Consider the following 25,154-nt stretch of genomic DNA (forward strand, 5'->3'; position numbering starts at 1 on the left):
ACCTCTATATTCGGAAACAGGTATTCAGAAAACTTGTCCCACAAAACCCTCTCTGGCACAACGGAAGCTCAGCGCTGGCCCTTCTGGCCTACGTGTCAGCCTTTTGCTGACGTGCGTCAGCCACAGGACCCTCTGCGTCAATCCTCTGAGTTACTCAGCCTCTGGGACCCTCTCGCGTCACTCCAGCAGCCGCTGCGTGGATGACAGTCCCTCTGCCTCTGCGTTGTCTCTGTTGGGCTCTGCGTAGCCTGGACTCGCTGCTGCTCTCGCTTTGTCTTCTTCTGCGCTGGTCTCCCAATACTGTCTCTGCCTCGTACTCACTGCCTCTCGCTGCTGATCATTGATTCAACTTTGCTTAGCAATATTGCTTTAGCAAAATGAATGACTGATCACTCTGGTGTATCTTCCAACTGACTCTCAAGCCTCCTCTTATACTTTTCTCATTTTTCCTTCAACGGTTGAGGTTAAATCTCTAATCAATGACTAAGATTAGATTTGGTTTGATCCATGACTTTTGGAACCTTCTAACCCAGTTTTATATTAATACCCATTAATATTTAATTTTTCCTAACTAACTCCATTTAAAATATTGATTATTTTAATATCTCCCAAACCGGGTACAATCTGTCCAAACTATTTATGGGTCGTGGAGATCTCATGTGCTTTAGCCTCTCCACCAATTTTCATGGCTAGAACATATCCGATGCTACCCCAAATCAACCGACGACCAAGTTCGAAACAACACGATTCTTCATTTCATTCGAACTGCAGTTACTGGTAAACTGTTGACCCTCACACGTCGCACGATGCCACCCGTCTGCGTTGGCTGTCGACCGATTGCCCTTCTGCTGCACATATCATCCACCCTTGATTTTGCATACTCCGCACTTGTTTCGCCATTGTATTACCTGATCTCCTTAAACCTGCATGTTCTCATTATCGAACTGCCCCGTCCACACAGTTAGTCACCAGTCTCGACCATGCCCCAGCGTGTTTTGACACCGTCACAGCTTGCTAGAACTAGCCCCGACAGTTTGTTGGTATTTGCTGCATGTTGGTCGGGCTCTCAAACCAATCATTGCACTCCGCCGTTTGGACCGCGGGTCAATTGTAAATCGTAATCAAATGAGTGCAGTCAAATGCTGTGGCTGTCGTGATTGGGTTACAATAATTTTTTACATACTAAGGTTACAACTATATAAATGATCTTATTAATTTAATTATATAATTTAATTATATATATATATATATATATATATATATATATATATATATATATAAAATAAGAAAAAATAAATAAAAAATTAAAACAAAAAGTTTTTTTATTTACATTTTTTAAGAAAAGAGAGACTGGATTCAAAACAAATTTACCAGCGAATTATACAAGTTGAGCTACCAGTGACGATGAGTTACATATGCCGAGATGACAAAACGCAAGTGAAGAAAATTGTTCATGATTAAGGTGAAGGAAACTGCGGACAATAAGCTTTAAGGACAAAGCTTTTGAAGGAAGGGGCAATGTTACGAATATAATTTACCTAAAATAAAATGAATATAAATAATGTAAATAATACATAATCAAATATTGATTATGTTAAATAGTCATTAAGTTAAGTGAAAAGGTATATCTAAAAGACATGCCCAATCATGAAGGGACACCTGCTTAGTATATATGCGGGTCCTCACTGTAACCTTCAACATCACTTATACATTTATATATATAATAAAATATTATTACACAATACCTCGTGTATTTTTACATTCAAGTCAACAAGATATCAGTTTTGATGCTTCAGTGGTATCAGAGCCATGGTACATAATATAATCATGCAAGTCTTTGAACGTTGTTCGCCGCACAATGTGCCATCACGTTTACATCCTGAATGCGTTGAGCAGTTTAGTAAAATTCAAGAAGCATTTCAACGTTTAGAAAAATCATTTGCAGAAGTTAAAGCATGTCGAAAGGAAATTGATAATAAGGAAAATAATAGCAACAACGAAGAAACGAAGCAAGGCGAATTAGGAGAAGAAGATTTTGATTGTGAACATGAAGATGTGATAGATAAGGATGAATATGAAAAGGATATCGATCAAGATGAAAATCCAAATGACGTTGATCTTGATGTGGGTGAGGACCATCTTGAAAAACGAGAAGATGAAGAATATCATAACCATGAGAAAGATGCAGAAGAAGACATTGTTGATGACGAAGAGGAATATTGGGAAAATCATAGAGCTCGCAATGACTATATAATTGTTGATTTGTGCCAAGTAACAATACACTGTAACTGTGCCCAACTAGGGAAAATGTAAGGATCTTGTGAAGGATGTAAGCATTGCTTGCTCCTTAAGAAATGATGAGAAGCTTTTAATGGCAAAGATATATAATCATAAAATAATTCGTTTCTTAGAAAATCCATTTGATCCACTATCTCCTATAAGGGATGATCAACACCTTGCAGCATACAGGCTTTGTCAAGAAGAATCACCCTTGCTGGAATTTATGCATCGTCGGAAGGAAGAAGATTACCTCAATACTCAAAGTACTGGATATTGGAAACCATTTGGTACACGTCTAATAACAAGGTTGCAGGATGATGTTTACACTGGAGCCAACCTTCAGGAAAAATTACAGGCGTTGCTTTCTCCTTTGTTGCGAACTAGCAGATTGCTTCATGATTCATTTGAAGGTACTGCACGAACTTCATTGGTTGTGACAGTTGGGCTTTCACCACGTCATCAAGGAGAGGCAACAGACATAGAATATCCAGAAATTGTATGAGATGTTGGATGACAATGGGGACGGAAAGTTGACTGTACTGGAAATTTATAGCATTTTTTTGTCGATAACAACCAATTTCTATTCTTCGCTTCATACAACAATTATCTTTAATATTAGAAAAATTCTTGTAGTTTTCGTCTCAGGCAGTGGCACGGTAGCGCGAATGCCACAAGTCAATTGCGGTCATCTTAGCAGCAAGGGTGTTTGTACCCTTTGTTTTAGAAAATTGTATGACAAGACCCAAGTTTTGGAAAAAATATGTTGACGTTGAACGTGGGAACTATTTAACAATACAGGAACATGTTTTGTTGCTTTAGTGGTTTGTTTCCTGGGCAAAGAAAATTGCTAAGATTACTGTAAAACCCCTCCGTTGCACAACCCTCCAGTCTCTGCACAATCCTCCTCGCCGCTGCACCGTACCACTATTCCACAGCAACCCGACGACCAAGTCTGACTGCTGCAAATTCTGCCCACCTCAATTATCCGCTAACAACACGGTTCTTCATTTCGTTCAAACTGCAGTTACTGGTCAACTCTTGACTCTCACATGTCACACGATGCCAACGGTCTGTGTTGGTTGTCAACCGACTGCCCTTCCAGTGCACATATCATCCATCCTCGATTCTGCATACTCCGCACTTGTTCCGCCGTTGTATTACCTGATCTCCTTAAAAATGCACGTTCTCGTTATCGCACTGCCCTGTCCACATAGTTAGTCACCAGCCTTGGCCATCCCCCAGCGTGTTTTGAGGCAGTCACAGCCTGCCAGAACTAGCCCCGATAGTCTGTTGGTATTCACTGCTTGTCGACTGAGCTCTTGAACCAAACCCCGCACTCTGCGGTTTGGACCGCGGGTCAATTTTAAATCGTAGTCAAACCGGTGCAGTCAAACGCTATATATATATATATATTTAAAAATATATAAATAAATTAATAAGATCATTTATATAGTTGTAACCTTAGTGTGTGTAAATATATATATATATATATATAAATTTTGAAAAAAAAAGTTATTATTATATTATTAAAAAAAGGGTTTGGGTTCATAACAAAGTTACTAGCGAATTATACAAGTTGAGCTACCAGTGGCAGTGAGTTACATATGCCAAGATGACAAAATGCAAGTGAAGAAAATTGTTCATGATTAAGGTGAAGGAAACTGCTGACAACAAGCTTTGAGGACAAAGCTTTTTAAGGAAGGGGCAATGTTACAAATATAAATTACCGAAAATAAATTGAATATAAATAATGTAAATAATACATAATCAAATATTGATTATGTTAAATAGTCATTAAGTTAAGGGAAAATGTATATCTAAAAGACATGCCCAATCGTGAAGGGACACCTGCCTAGTATATATGCGAGTTCTCATTGTAACATTCTATATCACTTATACATTTTTATATATAATAAACTATTATTACAAAATACCTCTTGTGTATTTTTACATTCAAGTCAACAAGCTATCAGTTTTGATGCTTCAAAGGACAATGACACTACAGATGGATGTGTCGTGTACTACTGTACTCCCTATGTTTAGGATGCATGATGTTCAACAACTTGATCATTCAGGATCAAGCCTGATTGGGATCTACCCCTAGTTATGTGGACTGGTTTTTGTCAGTGGAGAGAGGTAATGTCTTGTGACACACTCTCGAAATCCTTCTACTTATCTATATCAATCTTTAGCAGAGATGAGACGAGATGCAGAGATGGCACATGATGACAGGATGGTATGATGATCGATGGTCAGATATTGGCAGGTGTAATTCTCCTTAGTTGAGAGGGAGTGTTAAATTGTGCAACTAGGACCAAATTTCACTTTGGACAACTCATTTGATTTAGATAATTATTGCATTGAATTTCTCTTTTCGAGAGGACCAAAATTGACCTAAGGTTCACTGAAATCGGACAAGGAGAAATATGCTTTTGAAGTGAAGCCCACACATATGCAAGTTGTCAAGGTTGGCAACACCATCATGTAGGCTCATGAAGCCCAAGTGACATGTCTTTTGACCCACATTGACTCATATAAATAAGAGACCTCAAACTTCATTTGGCATCATGATCATCACAACTCAGTCTCTCTCCTCATTTGATTGGTTCGTAGTCGTACACCTTATTGGGCAACTGTTCTTTTCACACGTGTGGCTGAAAGGAGGTCGAATTTCAGGAAGTTGAAATTTGGAATGCACCTTGACCAAGCATTGACCAACATTGATGTTGAATTCCTAGGCAACTTTTGACTTCGATTTTCTAGGAGAATTTCTATTTGGGAAGGCCAAGTTTTTGGGCACACAACCCAAGGCATTCTGTTGACTTTTACTGCATTAACTTCAACCCTGCAATTAGGGTTTTGCAATAGATTTTGACTTTAACTATGACCGAATTTGAGGAGGAATTTTGAGACTGTTTTCAAGGCATCTTGACCAGCTGATCAAGCCAGATTTGACCAAGGTTGTCCGAGATCCTTAGTGAACTATTTGTTGTTGTGTTGACCATCGTTGACTCTCTGGTTAGGGCTATTTCACTGCTGTTGATTGGAAGTAGAATACTACTATTTTGACAGGGTTGTTTTGGACAGTGTTTTGGATCACCTTTATTTTCAAGTCAACTTCGACTTTGACTTCATCATAAGAACAATTGATAATAGATAAGAAGGATTAAGGGTTTCCCCCTTGTGGGGTTTCTCCCTGGCATTAGCCAAATATTGGTGATCTCTTGTCTTGGCTTGTCTTCTGCATCTTATTGTTTATGTTTTATCTACAGTCACTATCAATGTGAATTAATGGTTTATGTGATTGCTATTGGAAATTGATATTGGGCTAATAAAAAGACATTGAAGTAATTGTTGCAAGCATAGAACATGCCATTGTTATCTAAAATTAACATGTGCTCAATGCAATTATTTTAGACAAGGATCTCTACTTGGAAGTGTTTGTTTAAGGGATTTGGAATCAATTTGAACCTCAATGCAATAAATCTAACAGAGTCCAATGGACGAATAGAGAGTATAGTATTCAAAACCAGCTGGTTTGAACCATAAACCGGTGAAACCAACTGGTTCATTAGCCCAGTCCATTGAATCGTTTGAAAAACTTGTTTATCTGAGTGGCCTCACCGGTGTTTTGGTCTGACCAACCATAAATTGGCCATTTTATGATGAATTCCCATAAATTGGCTGATTCCGTCATAAATCAACCAGTGTATCGCCAGGCTAGCCGTAGACCCCACGAAATGCAGTTTTGTGAGTTTTGAAGCCATTTCGAGGGAAGTTTGGGATTGTTTCCCTCCAAAAACAACCTGTCCAAGAAAAACATGTCTCCCCTCTCATTTGCCTCACACATATCAACCCTAGCAACGTTGGAAATCAATGGTAATGTTAAATTCTTCTACTTAAATTTTTAACATTACCATGAAATGACTCAAGATGTTTGAGAATGGTTCTGACCCCATTGGATATCATATGGAGAAACTAGAATTTTAGATTTCACTCAAAATTCAGCAGACTTAATGGTTTTCAGGATTTCATGGTTTGGGGATTTCCATTTGATTCTATCATGTGTGAGGGTATGAGATTGACATTTGATCAAGAACATGAAGCCCTTTAATAGCCTTGATGTTAGTGGCATTGATTGTTGAACTTTGTTGATTGTTGGTGGTATTTATTGTTGAACTCCTCTACCATGACCTTAACAAGAATGTACCCTTTACTCAAAGAAAAATAATTGGTTAGGCATGCTAAGCTTATTCTACCACATTATAAGGTTGAGGAGATGAACCCTTCACTGAAACCAAAATCACTAGTTAGGCATGTTAAACTTTTTCAATTTCTATCACATTATAAGGTTGAGCGATCCAAGCTTGAAGACTTTGATTAGTGATTTGTTATTTTGATGTCTATTTTTGCTACTACTACTACTACCATTACTACTAAGGTTGCAAAGGAGTTTTAGGAGTCCTCAAACTCTGAGCCAGATTACTTACGTAGCTCATGCTGATGATCCCTTGTCTAGTAGTGGTGATGAGTTTGATCATGTTGATCACTGATATTTTGACTTGTAACAGGCCAGTGGCCCCATAGCTTGTAGCATTGTATTTGGACTCTAGAAGCCATGTAGAGCATCATTGATTATGTATTTTGTTGCTGATATGTATTGCACTCAGTGCAATTGATATATTCACTTTTACATGGTATATGGATGAGCAAACTTTGCGTATTTTGTTTCTATTGGTTTGGAATCATGGTTTTAAATCTTAAAAGTAGTTTTTTCATTAAAAACTAATTATTTCATGTAGTTTTTAAAGACTAGTTTATTGAGATCTCACCAGCCCCGATTTGACTAGTTTCACTTTGATAGGTGGACTAGTCTGGTCACCAGTTCCAGTTTTGAATACTATGATAAAGAGAGTCAATCAAGTGAATGGAATATGTTGAGGATGTATGTGATGGGCAAACCATCAAAATGGGAAGAGTACTTGCACTTGGTGGTGTTTGTATATAACAATGAGTGTCAAACATCTTTGAAGATGAAACTATTAGAGGCCTTGTATGGTAGGAAATGTAACACACTTGTGAGTTGGGACAACACGGTGGATAGGGTCATTGTTGTTGAAAAATGTAACTAGTGTCAGTTTTCATAATTGTATGAGTCATGATGTAATGCATTTATCAAAAGAAAGAAAAATGAATTTTTATTATAAAAGAAATTGACTTATTAAAGGATGGGTTTCATGCTTGGGTCAATGGTTTATAGGTTAAAGCCTCCATTATAGGCTTCTAGGGTTTATGTCAAAAATCTTTCTCCTTGTCATTATGTAAAAGAGCCTTCTTGGGCTTTGTCTATCAAGAAAGAAATTTATTTTGATGTCAATTAGGTCATTTAGGCCTCCTCCACCAAGTCGGCCTTATCAAGGGAATTCAACCTCATAGATTCACTATTTAAAGATAGCAGCTCGACTCATTTGGGACACATGCACAACAAGTTTGATCTGCAATAGCAGAAACTAGTAAAAGGGTGCGAAATTCAAGGAAGGAGGAGGAAAGCCTAGCGGCGGAGAAGGAAGTCTTTATCAAGCAAAAGAAGTTGTTTTTTCTCTCTTTGTCTCACATGTGATTGTTAGATTTTGGTAGCATCAGAAGTGCTCTAGGCTTGACAATTGGTGGAGAGGCTAACTCACATGAGTTTTAAAGAACCCAGAAACAGTTTGGTGAAATTCCACCCAGATTGTATTTTATTAAAATAATTAATATTTTTAATGGAGTTCCTCAGTCTAAACTTAGGGAAATTAAAATATTAATGGGTATTAATGAAAATATGTTGAGAATGATTTAGAAGGCGGATCAAGTCATGTTTTAATCTTAGCCATTGATTAGAGGCTTAATCTCCACTGTTGAAGACTCAACAAGAAAAGTATAAAATGGAGGCTTGGGGTTCATTTGGGGATACACACAAAGAGTTGAGGAAATTGATTTTCTGAGGTGAGAAGTTCTTAGGAGGAAAATTGATTGGGGAGATCTTGCAGATGAGGGGCAGTGAGAATCCGGAAGAAAGACTTTCTAGAGAATATTGACAGAGACGCGGAGAGAGGTTGCAGAGAGGCAACGCAGTAGCTGGGAGAGATGATGCTAGGCCAGTCTGGGCCCACGCAATCCTGACGCAGAGCCAAAAGGGCTAGTGCAGAGCATAAAAGCTGCCTGTCATGCAGAATCCAAAATTGTTAGAACAACTGGAATTGTCGGAATTGCCAGGAAAAATCGGGAGAGTTGACGCAAAGGGCAGAGAAGGTGACATAGGGCTGACGTAGAGCCAATGTAGAAATAACTGGGGTTAGCTAGTGTTGTGCTAGAGCAACCAGAATTCTGCTGGGTGAAAGATAGTAGAACTCACTCAGATTTTCCTACAGTATTTTCTCTGGAAAGGATTGTTGGATGAGATTCCTAGATTTGTATTCGGATATTTCTCCTACATAATAATAAACCCTTAGAACTGTTGCATCGATTTTCCTGCATTGGGTTTATCGGGGGCTATTATGTGCAAAAATAAGTGTGTCCTATGTATTTTGTTCTTGCTCAGTTTTCTGTTTCATGAGATCAAATATTTAATTAGTTTAGGATGCAGAAGTCATTTGCTTTAGTATTCCGAAGAATAAGTTGATGAATGTAATTTAAAAAATCAAGTAGGTGAAGTAGATTTAGATTTGCTGCAATAGGGGTTCCTTCGAGTCTATGAATGTTCACATGGTATCAGAGCATTGATTTTGAAATAGAAAGAGCAGATCCAGAACTAAGCAGTGAGGCCGCAAGCTGCACTTTGCAGCAGTTCGAACCCCCTTGAAGGGATTGCGTAACCCTTGCCGGGAAGTAGATAAGAGGAAATCTCTCATTGAGTGAGACGACAAAGAGGTACGCTTTCCAGTTTGTGAGTTTGCAGAGGCAGAGGGAGTAACAGAGCCTCATTGCAATGCTTGGAGGGTATTGTTTCTGCCGGGGTAGAAATCCGATGGAAAAGAACGAAGACACGTAGAAGGGGAATTTTCTCCTCAGAGAACATTCTGCCTAAAAGTTCGAATTTCTCACTTGGTGAGCAACTGAGCGATGCTAAGCAGTGACTAGAGGAGTTAGTTCGATAGTTGGGTGAAATGGCATTGCATGGGCTCAGAGATCAGGATAGGTTGGAAGGTGCTTCCAACTGTGTCATATGGAAGACCAGAATCTTCGCTATTCTGGAGGAATATGATCTCGAGGCCTATGTCAAAAGTGTTATAGTTGTTCCTGCTGACAACGATCAAAAGAAGCAGTACAAGGCCGAGCAGGGGAAGCCAAAGAGGCTCATTCTCGATGGAGTTCGAGATGATGTGGTCTCACACTTGCAGGGTAAGGATACATCTCGAGAGATGTGGGAAGCCTTGTCTTCTTTGTATGAAGGCTCTTCCGAACAACGGAAGATGTATTTGGAGCAAAAGTTGCAGCGAACTTTGAATCAGAAAGGAGAAGGGGTGAATCTCTATCTTTAGCGTCTTCAGGACACTAGAGACCAGCTTGCTGTAGTGGGGTCCACTCCTCAGCCAACTGCAATGGTGAGGATAACCCTGAGTGGAGTCTTGGATGAATGGAAAGTTTTCGTCCAAAGCATATTGGGCAGAGAAAAACTACCTTCATGGGAGGATATGTGGGTGACTCTTCAACAGGTGGAGTTAAGGAGGGACCTAGTGAAGGTCAACCTTAGTGGCAGCAGTGGGAGTGGCACAAAGACAAAGGAGAAGGAGGAGAACGCAACTCTGGTATCGAAGGGACAACAGAAGTTGAAGCGAAAGGATATTTCGAAGGTGAAATGTTTTAGTTGTGGCGAGATTGGCCACTATGCATCCCAATGTCATTTGAAGAAAAAGGATAAGGATGAGAAACATGATCCTAAGGTTGCTTCAGCAAAAATTGACGAGGATGAGTTTACCATGAGTGCCCATGCATCTTCAGGTGGGAGATGGGGCGATATTGAGCTGTAATTGGGAGGACTACATGTGGGTAGGATCCTTGAGGAGTCCACCTCTCAGATCAATTCCTTGCTATGGGAGCCCAAGATTCAGTAGTAGCTAGATGGACTTAGTGTCAGATGATGTGGTGGAGTGTTTGGAGGACAGATGTAGTATTTGGGGCTCAGAGTCTGATCAACGTAGAGCAAGGTTGGCAACAGTTCAGGAGTCAGCAGCAGCGCAGAAGATTCAGAAGGTCAGAATCAACAACAATCATATTCCAACATTCATTGTATTATGTTGAACACAGTTAAGTTCAACTAATTTTGGATGTTTTTGTGTTACTTCTCTCAACAACTAAGTTACAGTACGTATGCAGTGTTAGCAGTGGCAGTGCTAGCAGCATAGCAGATGCAACATTTGAGAGGGAGATGTAGTATAGATGCAGCAGTGGCAGTGGCAGTGTCATGGGTAGCAATACAGTAGCAGCAACGACACAATGTTGGTGGCAACAACAGTGTAGGAATTTACAGGTAAGTTCCCCAAATTGAACACCAAAAGACACCGCTCACAAACAGATCACAGATCAATACACCAATATTCTTGATGTGGTTAAAACCCTCAAAGAGGGAAACAGTCCACGACATGAGCCAACGCGGCCACTTCAGGCAATTTATTAATGTAAAAGAAAGAAAATTTACATAAGCTTAACTCATGAACAATCACCTTACAAATGACCCTCCATGCTCTTTAAATAGAGATCATGGACCAATCAGGTGTTAAGCCATGGATCAAGTGTCGGTAATACTGAGGAGAGAATGAACCATCAGATCAGTTCATGTCTAGAACATATCGTGACCATCTGATTATAAGTTACAAAAAGTACATACTAAAGAAACACACTTTACCTAACTATAGACTAGACCAAGTTATACTTAACTATTTCCTATGTGTCAGAATATCTTAACAACCCCCCTTAAGAACAACTTGGGATAGGATTGAAAGATGTTCAAATATGACAAAATAGAAGAAGGAAGGAGGTATTAGAGCCTATCCCCCCTTAGTGACAACTTCCTGAACTCCAACCATAAGTGGACCAAGAGAGCTAGTTTAAAAGGTTAGTAATTTTTGGAAAAGAGGAAGGGTTTTTTTATTGAGTGACTGAAGCTTTGGAGTGCGTGCTTACTTGAGAAATCCCTTTTTGCCTACGAAACAAAAAACCACACAACCCAAAACGGACATGCAAAAAACACCAAACCTTACGGCTTGAAGGTAGATTTTGCTGGAAACTAAATATTTTCCTCAATGTTTTTGATTTTCCGAGATCACACTAAGACACAGCGGAAAAGAGCATACGCATGAGAGAAATCCTTCTTTTCTGTTTTTAATTTTCCCAGATCGCACAGAGTCATGGGGCAAAGAGCATACACAGAAATGAAATGTATGGATCTGGTAATAAAAAATAGAGAGATAAATAAACAAAAAAAAACAGAAAGATAAATAACTAAAACTGCAAATAAAGACTGTATACCTCCAAATCTTTAAAAATGACATAGCTAGGGCTACTAGAAACTTTTTTTTGTGAAACGAAAGGGCTTCTTCACTAGAACAAATGCTCCTAACACAATAGAGTAGTCTTTTCGGCCCAAAAGTGGTCAGAAACAATATATCTAGGAAACGATAGTCGGATGTAGTTGTACCGGCTTCAGATTTGGATCATCAATAGATGTGGCCTTCAAATAGCTCCGATACCATGTAGGAATTTACAATGTAAGTTCCTCGGTTAGAACATCAAAAGACACCGCTCACAAACAGATCATAGATCAATACACCAGTACTTTTGACGTGGTTAAAACCCTCAAAGAAGGAAACAGTCCACGGCTTGAGTCAACGTGGCCACTTCAGGCAATTTATTAATGTAAAAGAAAGAAAATTTACATAAGCTTATCTCATGAACGGTCACCTTACAAATGACCCTCCATGCTCTTTAAACAGAGATCGTGGACCAATCTGGTGTTAAGCCACAGATCAAGTATCGGTAATACCGAGGAGAGAATGAACCCTCGGATCACTTCATGTCTAGAACATGTCGTGACCGTCAAATTATAAGTTACAAAAAGTACATACTAAAGAAACACACTTGACCTAACTATACTGTTGGACACCTAATCCTCTAAGGGTTGGTGTGGAAGCTTAACAGTCAAAGGGAGTCCAAGGGACCACTTGGAATATGAAAGCAAGGGTCACTCCTATGTATTATAAATATGTATCGTTGTGAATAAGATATGCAATCTCATGTTTATCATTCATATTGTGTGTCTGCCATGTATGTGTTTAACATGGTATTAGAGTAGGCGATTGCTGGTCCTGCTCCATTTTGAGCCATTATTTTCCTGTGAATACTGACATATCATTTAGGTTGCCTTGAGCGCTTGTCAGCCATGCGCTCTGTATATTCTCCAATGCAAAAACGCTTCTGCCATTATTCTTTGTCCCCAATCCTTGGTTTTTAAATAGCCAAGTGAGCAGGTGCAAATGACCTAGAGGAATGTGATTTTGGTGATAAATTGGTGAGTCCGCTCTCCGACTCTCCATTGGCTCAGTGGTATCGGTTCACCGAATCACTGCTCATCTCTGCCATGTAATAATATGCTTGATAGTTTTATTACATGCGTTTTCGGCTTTGCTCTCTTTCCTAGCCTTTATTGTGTGCATTGCACTTGAAGCATTTATTAGAAGGTTTTCCAGTTCAATTGTCTAAATTAAATCTGAATTCCATATCAGACTTTTGTCAGTTACTTTGGCATCACCAAAGCTCTTCCAAGTTTCATTGATTAGGGTACATCCTTCCTCCAAAGTTTCTTGAGTACAGAAGAAAGTCGCATTGTTCTACATCACTCTCTGCATGTTAAGACGTATCTTTGATGTAGGCAAGCTACCATTTGCATTCCTTAATTTATCCATCCAAGCAATTTTCCTTTCTCCAGCATTGCCAGACAACAATTTCTTTTTTTCACTGGGTCTGGATAGGTCAGCAACCCTGTTGGCACAAGCTCGACTAAACACTAAAATATCAAGAAGGGAGTTTGCACCAAGTCGATTAGCACCATGAACTGATGCACATGATGCCTCTCCAGTAGCGAATAATCCAGGTTTAACTGCATCAGGGTTATCACCTATGATATTCACAAATCATCATGACAAGGAATCGAACAGTTGAGTTGTAGGGAGCTCACTTGTCAGTTGAGTTTGGAAGCTTGGCGTTATTGTGAGTCAGTTAGGATTCCTATGGCTTTCTCAGATTCTTGTTCTTTGCTCTATTTATGTTGTGGGTTGATTGAGTTATGAATTGAAGATGGCTTAAATTCAACAGTAGTTTGTATCATTGGAGAATGTCATACAGAAGAATTGTTATTTGGTATTAGTACTGAAGACATGTCTGGATGGAAGTTGAAATTCAAAATAGGTAAAGCTGAAATGGTTTATGTTGTATTATAGAAATATCCATCAACATATCACACAAAAATTCCGTGGTCATTCATATACCTTGAGTTGAGTATGATTGTTGGTGTATATACAGTCATTGAACTCAAAAACTTGAATTGTGGCTTTTGGTTGAAGCTTATATATATGCAGCATTGAAAACTCCTATAATGTGCAGCGTTTAAGTCTTGTTGCTTGCTCCATTTCAAGAGATTTTTGTGGCAGTAACCACTCCATTTTATTTAGTGTGTGAAGTCTATTAGTGTTCTTAAAGATAGGTGAATGCAATAAATTTTGGACACCAGTGGTCCATGTTTCTAATTCTTCTAGTTAATTGAAGAAGGGAATAAACTTCAACAACACAATTCAACACACTTCACTAGTTTGGAAAATGGATAAAATTGGTGAAGTATTAGAGTTGCTAAATACTTTAATACACTCCACAGTTCATGATACAGTTAAAATCAGCAAAGATACTATATTTGATATTAGAACTTGTCTGCAAAATGCACAGGAGAATATTGAGTTTTTGCAGCTTGAGACAAAGCTACAACAAGAAGAGCTACAACAACGTAAGCATCATTTTGTTCAGAAAAATCTGTTGTTTCAGATTGAGATAGACTCCCATTAGCAGCAAGAATATAAATTTGAGGTTGATTCAGATTCAGTGCCTAGTTTAAGAGCAGAGTTACATGTAGATGTGGAAATTCAGTTTGCACTTCCCAAGTCATTTGTTAGACCTTGGGAAGAGCTTGTCCATAACAAGCACAGAAAAGGTCTTGGATATGATAAGGAGGTTTCCTTTCATATTCCAGATTACTCAAAACCCATCAAATTTCAGAGTGTTGGGTTTCTTCATGACGGTTCACCTTCAGCTGTTCTAGATTCTGTGCCTCTTCCACAACAACAACAGATTGTGAAATGCCAACACTGTGACCAAGTTGGCCATATGAAAGATCACTGTTTTGATCTTCATCAATGTGAGCACTGTCATGAAACCACTCATTCTTCAAACAAATGCTTAAAAAACAAGCCTCCTGCAAGAACAAATATTTATCTTGGATGGATCGCTTCTTGGCAATGGACTTCAACAACCAAGAAAATATTTCAGTCATATGTCCGAACTTGTTCTAGAGTATTGAACAGTCTTACAGTTGAGTTTTCTCCATCATCTCACCTTGTATTTGATAGGGGGGAAGTGATGGTCATCTACAAGCTTCAAACTAGAAACTTCAAAGCCACATCAAGCGAGCCTGAGCCACAACCTGCCATACTAGATTCAGAGTTGTAGCTAGAGACAAAGATGCCTCTGAGCATGCCTTTAGTTGGTGATGCCTCTTCAAAGAATTGTGGACACTTCCTCTAGCAGAAGACTTGCTTCTTCTCTAGTAGAAGAATTGTGGAAGAGCTCTAGGAATTGCATTAAGAATTCTAGAGTTGGTGGTCATCTTTAAACCACTACAGGTTGTAGACCTCCCTTTTTCAGGTTGAAGGTCTCTCTCTCCAAAGCATTAGGTATACTTCCTCTTGTAGAAGATTTCAACTTCTTACCAGACTTGAAAGAGTTATGGGAACTGCACTAAGTGTTCCAGTGTTGGTGGTTTGTGGTCATCCTTAAACCACCCCCCTTTATACCAACATTTCAGAGAGCACATTCGGCTTAGTGCTGCCATACATGTTTTTGCACATTTTGTATTACAACTCTCTTCTTGGACTGATACATACCCCTTGGACTCCCTTTTGCTGTTAAGCTTCCACACCAACCCTTAGAGGATTAGGTGTCCAACATTCCCCCCTTAATCCGAAGGGGTATGTATGAGTCCAAGAAGAGGGATATAATAGAAAATGTGCAAAAACATGTCTGGAAACACTAGGTTGAATGTGCTTTTTGAAACGTTGGTATAAAGGGGGGTGGTTTAAGGATGACCACCAACACTGGAACGCTTAGTGCAATTCTGGGAACTCTTCCAAGTTTGGCAAGAAGTTGAAATCTTTTGCAAGAGGAAGTGTCCCTAATGCTTTTGAGAGGGAGACCTTCAACCTGAAAAAGGGAGGACTACAACCTGCAGTGGTTTAAGGATGAGCACCAACTCTAGAATGCTTAGCGCAATTCCTGGAGCTCTTCCAAAACTGGCAAGAAGCTGAAGTCTTCTGCTAGAGGAAGTGTCCATAATTCTTTGAAGAGGCATCACCAATTGAAGGTATGCTCAGGGGCATCTTTGTCTCTGGCTACAACTCTGAATCTGGTATAGCAGGTTGTGGCTCAAGCTCGCTTGATGTGGCTTTGAAGCTTGTTGTTTGAAACGTGTAGATGACCATCATATACACTAGACCAAGTTATACTTAACTATTTCGTATGTGTCGGAATATGCTAACATCAGTGCAAAAAGGAGGTGCTTCAGAATAGAGCAACATGCAGGTGGACATTGTTACTAGAGCACTTTCTTCACTAAGAGGGAGTGTTAGTTTTTGGTAGCATTAGAAGTGCTCTAGCCTTGAAAACTGGTGGAGAGGCTAAGGCACATGAGTTCTAAAGAACCCAGAAACCGTTTGGTGAAATTCCACCTAGATTGTATTTTTATTAAAATAATTAATATTTTTAATAGAGTTCCTAAGTCTAAACTTAGGGAAATTAAAATATTAATGGGTATTAATCAAATTATGGGTGAGAATGATCTAGAAGGCGGATCAAGTTATGTTTTAATCTTAGCCGTTGATTAGAGACTTAATCTCGGCCGTTGAAGACTCAACATGAAAAGTATAAAATGGAGGCTTGCGGTTCATTTGGAGATACACATAGAGAGATTAAGGAAATCAATTTTCTTAGGTGAGAATTTCTTAGGAGGAAAATCGATTGGGGAGATCTTGCAAATGAGGGGCAGTGAGAACCTAGAAGGACTTTGTAGAGAATACTGATAGAGAGGTGGAGAAAGCTTGCAGAGAGGCAGCACAGTAGCTAAGAGAGATGACGCTGGGCCAGTCTGGGCCCACGTAGTCCTGACACAGAGCCAAAAGGGCCAATGCAGAGTAGAAAAGTTGCCTGTCACGCAAAATCCAGAACTGTCGAAACAATAGGAACTGCCGAGAATTGCCGAAACTGTTGCGAACTACCAGGAACTGCTGGGAGAGTTGACGGAGAGGGTAGAGAAGGGGATGCAGGTTTAACGCAGAGCCAAGACACAAATAACCAAGGTTAGCTAGTGTTGTGCCGAATCAGTGATAATTTTGTTGGGTAAAGTGAGGTAAAACTCACTCAGATTTTCCGCCATATTTTCTCTATAAAGGATTGCTTGATGAGCATCCTAGATTTGTATTCAGATATTTCTCCTGCATAATAATAAATCCTCAGAACTGCTGCACTGGTTTTCTTGCATTGGGTTTTCCGGGAACTATTGTGTCCAAAAATAAGTGTGTCCTATGTATCTTGTTCTTTGCTCTGTTTTCTATTTCCTAAGATCAATTATTTAATTAGTGTAGGTTGCAGAAGTAATTTGCTTCTGTATTCAAAAGAATAACTTGATGAATGTAATTTAAAAAATGAAGTAGGTGAAGTAGATTCAGATTTGTTGTAGTAGGGCTTCCTTTGAGCCTAGGAATTTTCACAGTGCGAGGATTCTGGAGCTACAAGAAGGCCGAAGTTGCTAGGTTGCAGTAGGGCCAAAATTCTGGAGTACCTAGGCCGAAATTTTGGGTAGTTATTGGGCTGAAGATGGTTATAAAGGAAGAGTCTACTGAAGTTTGCATAATCATCTTGGAAGGCTGACTTGGTGGAAGACAAAGGTCTTTTGGTCTAGTTTAAGGTTTTGGTTTGTCTCAATTTGATTTGAATCTATTAGTGGAAGAGTTTGATTGGGTTTTCCCCTGCATAGGGGGTTTAACTTGACTGTGTGCCTATATCTGGTGTCCTTGATCTTCATGTTTTGTTTTGATGATTGCTTAATGAGAAGAATATAAAAGAACATAAATAAAGTTAATAAGAATACAAGAATATCATAAGTAATTATCAACATAAGAAGAACATAAATAAAGTTAATAAGAATACAAGAATATCACAAGTAATTATCAACATAAGAAGAATATAAAAGAAGAACATAAATAAAGTTAATAAGAATACAAGAATATCACAAGTAATTATCAACATAAGAAAATCTTTCTGCCTTTTGATTTTCTAAAAATTGTTGGGCTAGAGATGCTCAAGGAAATGGAGGAACAAGTAATGAAAGTATAATAGAACTTGAAGGCAACCTAATACATCCAAAAGAGTTATGTAGACAAGGGAAGAGTAGTCACGAAATTTCAAGTAGGTGACCATGCATTTTTGAAAGTGAGGCCAAAGAGCAGCTCACTGAAGTTGGGAAACTTCAACAAATTGGCACCTAGATTTAGTGGGCCGTTTGAGATCTTGGAAAGGATTGGTCCTGTTGCATATAAACTTACATTACCAACATCCATGCATACTCATGATGTATTTCATGCTTCTTTACGTAAAAGGTATGTCCCTGATACGAACCATGTAATTAATTGGAATTTGGGATATGATTCAAGTAGAGCCTGAAGGGGAATTTTAGGTAGAGCATATGTGCATATTGGACTGGAAAGTCAAGGAGCTCTGGAAGAAAGCTATAGGGTCTGTAAAAGTCTAGTGGAGATGTTACAACACCAAAGACATTATGTGGGAGTTACAGGAGGCTATGTGGGTGCTACAAGTGCAGATACATCTCCCACATAGGCTCCTGTAGCTCCCATATAGCGCCCTTATGGTTGTAACTCTTATATATATATATATAGATGATGCATTGAGAACAAATAAAAAGTAAGGGGGAGGGGAATGCAATACCCCTAATTTTGCATTGCAAATTGTATATAGCTATGATATAGGTAGGTGAGTTGGATGATATGGCCAAGGGCCAACCTATGTAATGTGAAATTTTGTAGATAGTAATAATAATAAAACACATCGTTGGCTATGTGACAAAATGATGGAAAGATTATGGCGGATATGACTCCAAGAGAGGGGAACAAAAGGGGGCCAGAAAGAGGGCCAAAGCCAAAAATAATGATATTTAATTCCTACCCAAAGTACCATTACCCTAGTTGAGAAAAATACATATCAACCTTGAGTTTAGTGAAGGATTTTCCATTGTGCCATGTGTCAAGTAAGAACCATGCACATAAAAGTGAGGTTTTTTGTGAGTTGAGTCACCTTTTGGATCATTGATTCTTGCCTATTTAGGTTACCAAATGGGGAGCTGATCCAAAGGTAGTAAAGGTGACCTTACAAAGATGGAGTTGCATGTGGAGACTAGTGAGATATTACGATAGGAGCATCCTTGCTGTCCCTAGCATAGAGATTTTCTTGGTCATCCTACACTGGAGCTGTTTTAGTGGGGGTTAACTCGAGAGAATGCAATGGTAGAGAAGGGGGATTATGTCTTGGGTTGTATGGGTTGAGGGAAAAAGAATGCTGGTGATTCGATTCACTGTATGGGTGAGCTAATTGTGTATCAGAGGGTATGGGCCTGAGTGATAGAATGGTTTTGTAAGCCCTAGTGGTGTCATAGCCCTAGCTCAATGGTGGCCTACAACTAGGAGACCTAGAATAGTAGTGCTTAAGGCCGGGAGGAATGACCTTAGTCAGCAACCAGTTGGTGGTCTTTGTTAAGATAAGAATCCTCATTCTTGCTATTATTGCATTTGGATTTATGTGTTATTGTTAGATACTTATATTTGTTGTTACTGTTAGATGATAAATGCTGCCGTAATATCAATTATATTGGTTAATTAATTGTTGATTGTTATGCATAAACTAGCTAGATAGTGCATGTGTTAGCTGCATGTATGCTCATATTCCAAATTTATGGTGTATGGAATATATAAGCCAGATTGAAAGAAAAATAGAATTTCTTCTCGCACAAAGTGTATAGGTGCAATAGTGTGTCTTAGCTTGACAATGGAACATTACAAAAAGAACCAATAGGATTCAAGATGACGATGTCAACCATAAGGGTTAATATTTTTGGAGGGAAAGAAATAAAACTACATTTTTTTAGAAAATAGTCTTCCAGATTAATCTCATTGTAAGGATTGGGTCGACGTTTCGAACCAGCTAATGTGGTTCATCCTCTGGACAAGGTGAGAAATCAGTCGATCTGAGAGAATAAATAACAAGGATGCATCATCGTTCAGTGTTAGCCATTGGTGAAATGAAATTTAGTTAGAAACTACCTGTTATTTAATAAATAATCAATAGTTATTGGAACAATTTATTAATTTAAATAATAATAAAATCTAATAAAATTATGTTAAGCTTGGGTTGACCTAGTCAATGTGAATTAGGAAAAATCTAGCTGTTATCATGGTATAATAAATAATAATAATATTAGTTTATTGGTAAGGGTTGACCTATCAAGTAGAAAACTAGCCGTTATAATAATTAATTTATATAATTAGGTTAAAAGTTAGTTATATGGTAATAAAATGGTTTTTATGTAATGAATTAGGTGATAATATAAAAAATAAATAACTTATTCATCAATTCAAATAGTAGTGTTATTCAAGAATGATTTATAATATTATTAGTTGGTTATGATATAATAAATTAGTTACTAGTACTATTAAATTACAAGGTTGAAAAATGTGTAACTATGATCTAAACTAAAATTTTATTAAGAATATATGGTTTAAACTACATTTGATTTTGATATATTTTATTAGATATTAATTGCCCAAAACCTCAATAAGGATATTAAGAGGAAAGCTCACCTCATTGAGAGGAGGAAAGCAACAAAGGTATAACCAGAAGCAGGAGGAGGGCAAATAAATCTAAGAGGGAAAACATATGAAGCCACAAAAGGACGGAGGAGTTAAGAAGCGAGCGCTGGAACCCATCTTTTATTTAATTTCCAGCCATCATCCCTATTGAGGTTCTTGGGATGCTTCTCAATCTCAACTTCCATGGTGAACTTCATAGAATCAGATTGAAAATTTAGGTGCTTGAGAAATAGATCCAGTTTCTCTTGACCATGAGTCCAAATGATACATTTTTTTAATTGCATTTTTGACTTGTATCCTTATAAATTTACTCAAATTTCAAATATAGGTACTCATTAGATGTGGAATTAAATTCTGCATCCCAAAAGTACCAAGCTGGATGTTTTTGATAAATCCATAGTGAGATACATTGGGAATATATGAAAAATGTGTTTATTAGAAAAAAGCACATTTTTTCATATATTTCAAGTTTATCACATTGTAGTTCTATCACGAGTATGTAAAGTGGGTACTGATTGGATGCAAAATTTTATTATGCATTCAATGAGTGCCTCTACTTGAAATTCAAATAAACCTATAAAGAAACAAGTCGAAAATATGATTCAAAAATATATTTCTTTTCTTTTTTGTTTTAAAAAATTCAAAAATTATTTTACTATTTCCTTTTAAGATACTCATTTTTGGACCTCAAAATTACACTAATAGCTATCATTGAATAATACCATGTACCTAAGTGACTCATCTGAAAATTTGCTGGGAATTTCCACCAATTACTTAGGTGACCTATTGGATGTGTGCTACTACTGACCCATATGCAGTCTTCATAACCACCACCACAGAATTTTTGAAAAAATCTTGAACTCTAGAATTTGAAGGAGCTTAAAATGTTGATGTACTATACACATTGATAGTAATGTTTATTTTTATTTTTTGCTGTCCACTATCATCATTTCTCAATGAGTGTACCCTATTTTCCTAATGTTTCTGAACTCACAGCCGTTTTGGAAACGATATATGTGTCCCCGTTTCAGGTATCTTAGTTTTATACAGACTAGATGACCATTGGCACATATAACAATTTACTGTAGCATGTTGTTTTAGTAGCTTATAACTTGAATATAGAATATAACGATTGGATTAATTCTGGCAGCTTTCGCTTGCCTGTCATTCGACGTTGTCCATTTTATTGTGGTCCACAAGCATGGTTGTTTATAATTTGAAGCTGTTTTGGGGAGTAGGAGTCTCTTTGTTGTTTTTTCTATCAACATTTTATGAAGTGTTATGTTTTCATTTTGTGTTTGCTTAGGAAAGTAATATATTGAGGTTGCTGTGATAATGATAAATCACTTTTGTCTTTTTGGTCAGTATTAAACAAAAGAGCGATCAATATTTTTGTAAAATCGATTACTCTAAATTATGCCTTCTTTGTTTTCAGAACAAGTTTGATGATGCAATTCATCTTTACCACAAAGTGAGTTTCCTTTATTGGCATTTGATGCCCTTTGTCAATTCCCATTGTTTTTCTTTTCCTCGTTCTGTTGGAGAAACATGACATATTGGTAATGCAACAGGCATTGGCACTGAAACCGGATCATCAATTTTGCGGGGAGATGTTAAACATTGCCCTTGATGATGCAATTAATTTTAAAATGAGCTATTGAAAATTGTGGCCTCTTGTAATTCTATGCGTTGCAACACTATCTAGATGTAAAAAATAAAATGTTTTTCTAACATTGGTATTTGTAATCATAAGATTAAGATTGCAAATGTATGTGTCTGTAAATTTGATAAGCTTGTTGGAGCATAGATTATTTCACTTTCCTGCTGTGGAAATTTTGATTCATTATTGAAATAAGGAAAAGTCACAAATTCAATTTTAATAAATACATATGTTTAAAATCTCTGTTTTAAATTAAATGCTTACTTGTAAGCTTCGATCGATTTTTAACTTCGGGTGGCAAACATCCTTTCTACATAAATACAATGTTCATTTTTTTGAAGTTGCCCGACATCTATCTTGGGTATAAAGAGAATATGTAGCAGCTGTCTAAGGAAAACATGTATAGAACAATTAATATATAGCAGCGACATGTATGGACAGGTCATTGTTCTAATGCGCAAAGGTGTATCTATATATATAAAAAAAGAGAGGATGGTAAGTATACAATTAATATATTTCAGATGGGGTGAGTTTTTTTAGAAGAAGTTGTATTAATTCACAATTTTGAATTTGTAATGTACACATATTTATAGAAGCATGATTGTTACAATAGGCTGCGAAGCAACGAAGTAAGATCAACTTGTAAAACATGATTGTTAAAATATGCTGCGGAGCAGCGAAGCAAAATCAACAATGCAGCTGGAAGCATGCATCGAAGATTGAACCCGGGTAGGAAGGTGGAAAGCCGTCCATCAGACCACCGGGGTAAACGCCCAAGTGCAAAATCTAAAACAATTAATATATATTAATCTGGAACCATTAATATATAGCAGCGACATGTATGGACAGGTAATTGCTCCAAAGTTCAAAGGTACATTTTATATATATATATATAATAATCGTAAGTATATGGAACAATTAACAATTTCATTGGTCAAGGATGGACACAACAGTAAACCATCTTTGATATCGATAATTTCTGAAAGGCAATTTTTTAATATCAGTATTTAATGAAACATATTTTTCGACTTTTATATGATGATTAAATGCAACATCTCCTACACCGGAGGTGGGGTATGTTTGTGCCTTTAGGGAGGTTAAACAACTTAATTCGTAGTGGTATGTTTTTATTTTTAGCCACATCAAATAATTTAATTTAATTTTTCATTAATAATAATTTTGGATTTTCCATCTTAACAAGGAAAAGTGTTAATTAAAATTGGATAATTGTGTTAATGAATTTTGTAAAATTATGTTTTATTAATATGGGGAAAATGAGAAAATGTATCAAAATAGAAAATAAATATGAATATTCAGTACGAAGACTATAATTTTTGTTTGTATTATCATGTAAACCAAGTTGTATCAAAGGCTTGTGATATTGCTATGGGAAAGAGGAAGAATAATCATATTTTATTGTCTTTTTCATGATTTACAATATATAGCATTTATACATTAAATTGGATTATTACTTATTTACCATGTTGTGATATCAATGTTATTAAATTCAAATTGGTCAATGAACTAGTAGATCTCTCGGATTGGGAAATAGTGAAAATTGGAAAAAATTGGACCAAAAATTGTGTTGAAATATGTAACTAGGTTTGATCTTCATAAATATGAAATGTACTCTTCATTTTTGTATATTGTAAAAAGAAAGGAGAATTATTATTATTATTGTAGCATGTGTTTCATGTTAAAGGTCAATTTTATTTGTAGGTCAACCACCCGTTGAGTGCTTTTAGCGTGTGCCATAGAGTCAAGAAGTCAATTGAGTCATTGTCATATATGAAAGTCACCATTGGCCACTTTGTATCATGTAAAATTCTTTTTATGTAAGTCAAATTGAGTCATAAAGACCCTCCAAGATCAAGTTTGCCTCATAAGCGCTATTTGACCTCCACATGAAGCCTATATATAAAAGGTATTCGACCTCATTTGGGAGGATATCCAAGAAGTTCATACAAGCACAAGAAGAAGAATAACCAACGAAGAAAACAAAAACCTAATTTAATATTGTCCTTGAATTAAATTAGGGATAAAATTGTAATTTCACATCTCATGACAACTTGCATTATTAACTAAGTGACTTGGGCTCAGTTAATTCAAGTTGAGGGTCTAACTTGAGTCATGTAGAGTGTCTCCTACATTATAGGAGCCCTAGTTGAGTTTATTTTGAGTTGTAATTAATTAATTCAGTTTAACTGAATTAAAGTGAGTTAAACTAGTTCCAACTGTTGGAGGACCTAGTGGGAGATCTAGTAGTGTGGTGTTCACTGTAGTGATAAACCAATAAATTCATGATTAACTCATAAATAACTCATGCATGTTTGACTTGAGAGTTACCCAATTGAGATTGGAGTTTAGGAACAATGTGCTATCAGTTGTATAATCATCCAAATTGTACAGGTGGTGCATGCAGTCAGAGGAAGGCCTATGAGGATTGTGCAATTCCAATTGAGGAATTTCCCTAATTAATAGAGAACTAATTCCCAAGGAAACAACAAAAGGAAGTAGGGACTTGGGCAAGTAGAAAATTGGTTAAGTATTGGTCCGGTCTTGTCTAGAAAGCTATGAGACAGATAAATATGGTGCAAAAGTTGCTTAGGCTTGAGTTTTTTGACTAATGCAATATACTGATAGCATGAGTTTTTAGCTGTGGCTTTCCCTAAGAAATCATTGTGTAATGTGTTGATTAAATTCTTTTTCTTGCAAGCTTCGCGATTTCATGATCATTTAATTGCTTTCGCTGATGAGTAGAGTAGATTCAAGTCTATTGTTTTAGTAAATCACAATTAGTAGTTTGAATCTACAAGGAATTTCTACATGATATTGGAGCATAAATCACTCTAGAAGAGGAGAATATGAGTTTGTTTTTGCAAGTGAAATCGAATTTGCAGTATCATACTTCAGAGCCAACAAGATTCCGTTCTACGGATTGAGACCCGAATATGCCCTTGAGGGTAGTTTGAACTATATTGTTT

General features: G+C 37.3%; 1 protein-coding gene across 2 annotated transcripts in view; it reads left to right on the plus strand.

The window, feature by feature from the left end:
- Positions 1 to 22,413, plus strand: part of APC6 (anaphase promoting complex 6) — a 320,808-nt gene extending 298,395 nt beyond the window's left edge. For both annotated transcript variants that reach the window (XM_089431967.1, XM_089431966.1), the window contains 2 exons: positions 21,946 to 21,981; positions 22,082 to 22,413. In XM_089431967.1, coding sequence (XP_089288093.1) covers positions 21,946 to 21,981; positions 22,082 to 22,094 — 49 coding nt within the window. In that variant the 3' untranslated portion in view covers positions 22,095 to 22,413. The remainder of the gene's footprint in view (positions 1 to 21,945; positions 21,982 to 22,081) is intronic.
- Positions 22,414 to 25,154: the final 2,741 nt, after the last annotated feature.

This window comes from Pinus tabuliformis, chromosome 5_1 (assembly GCF_031772625.1).
Source record: "Pinus tabuliformis cultivar Carrire ecotype Pingquan chromosome 5_1, CPIR1, whole genome shotgun sequence".
NCBI lineage: Eukaryota > Viridiplantae > Streptophyta > Pinopsida > Pinales > Pinaceae > Pinus > Pinus tabuliformis.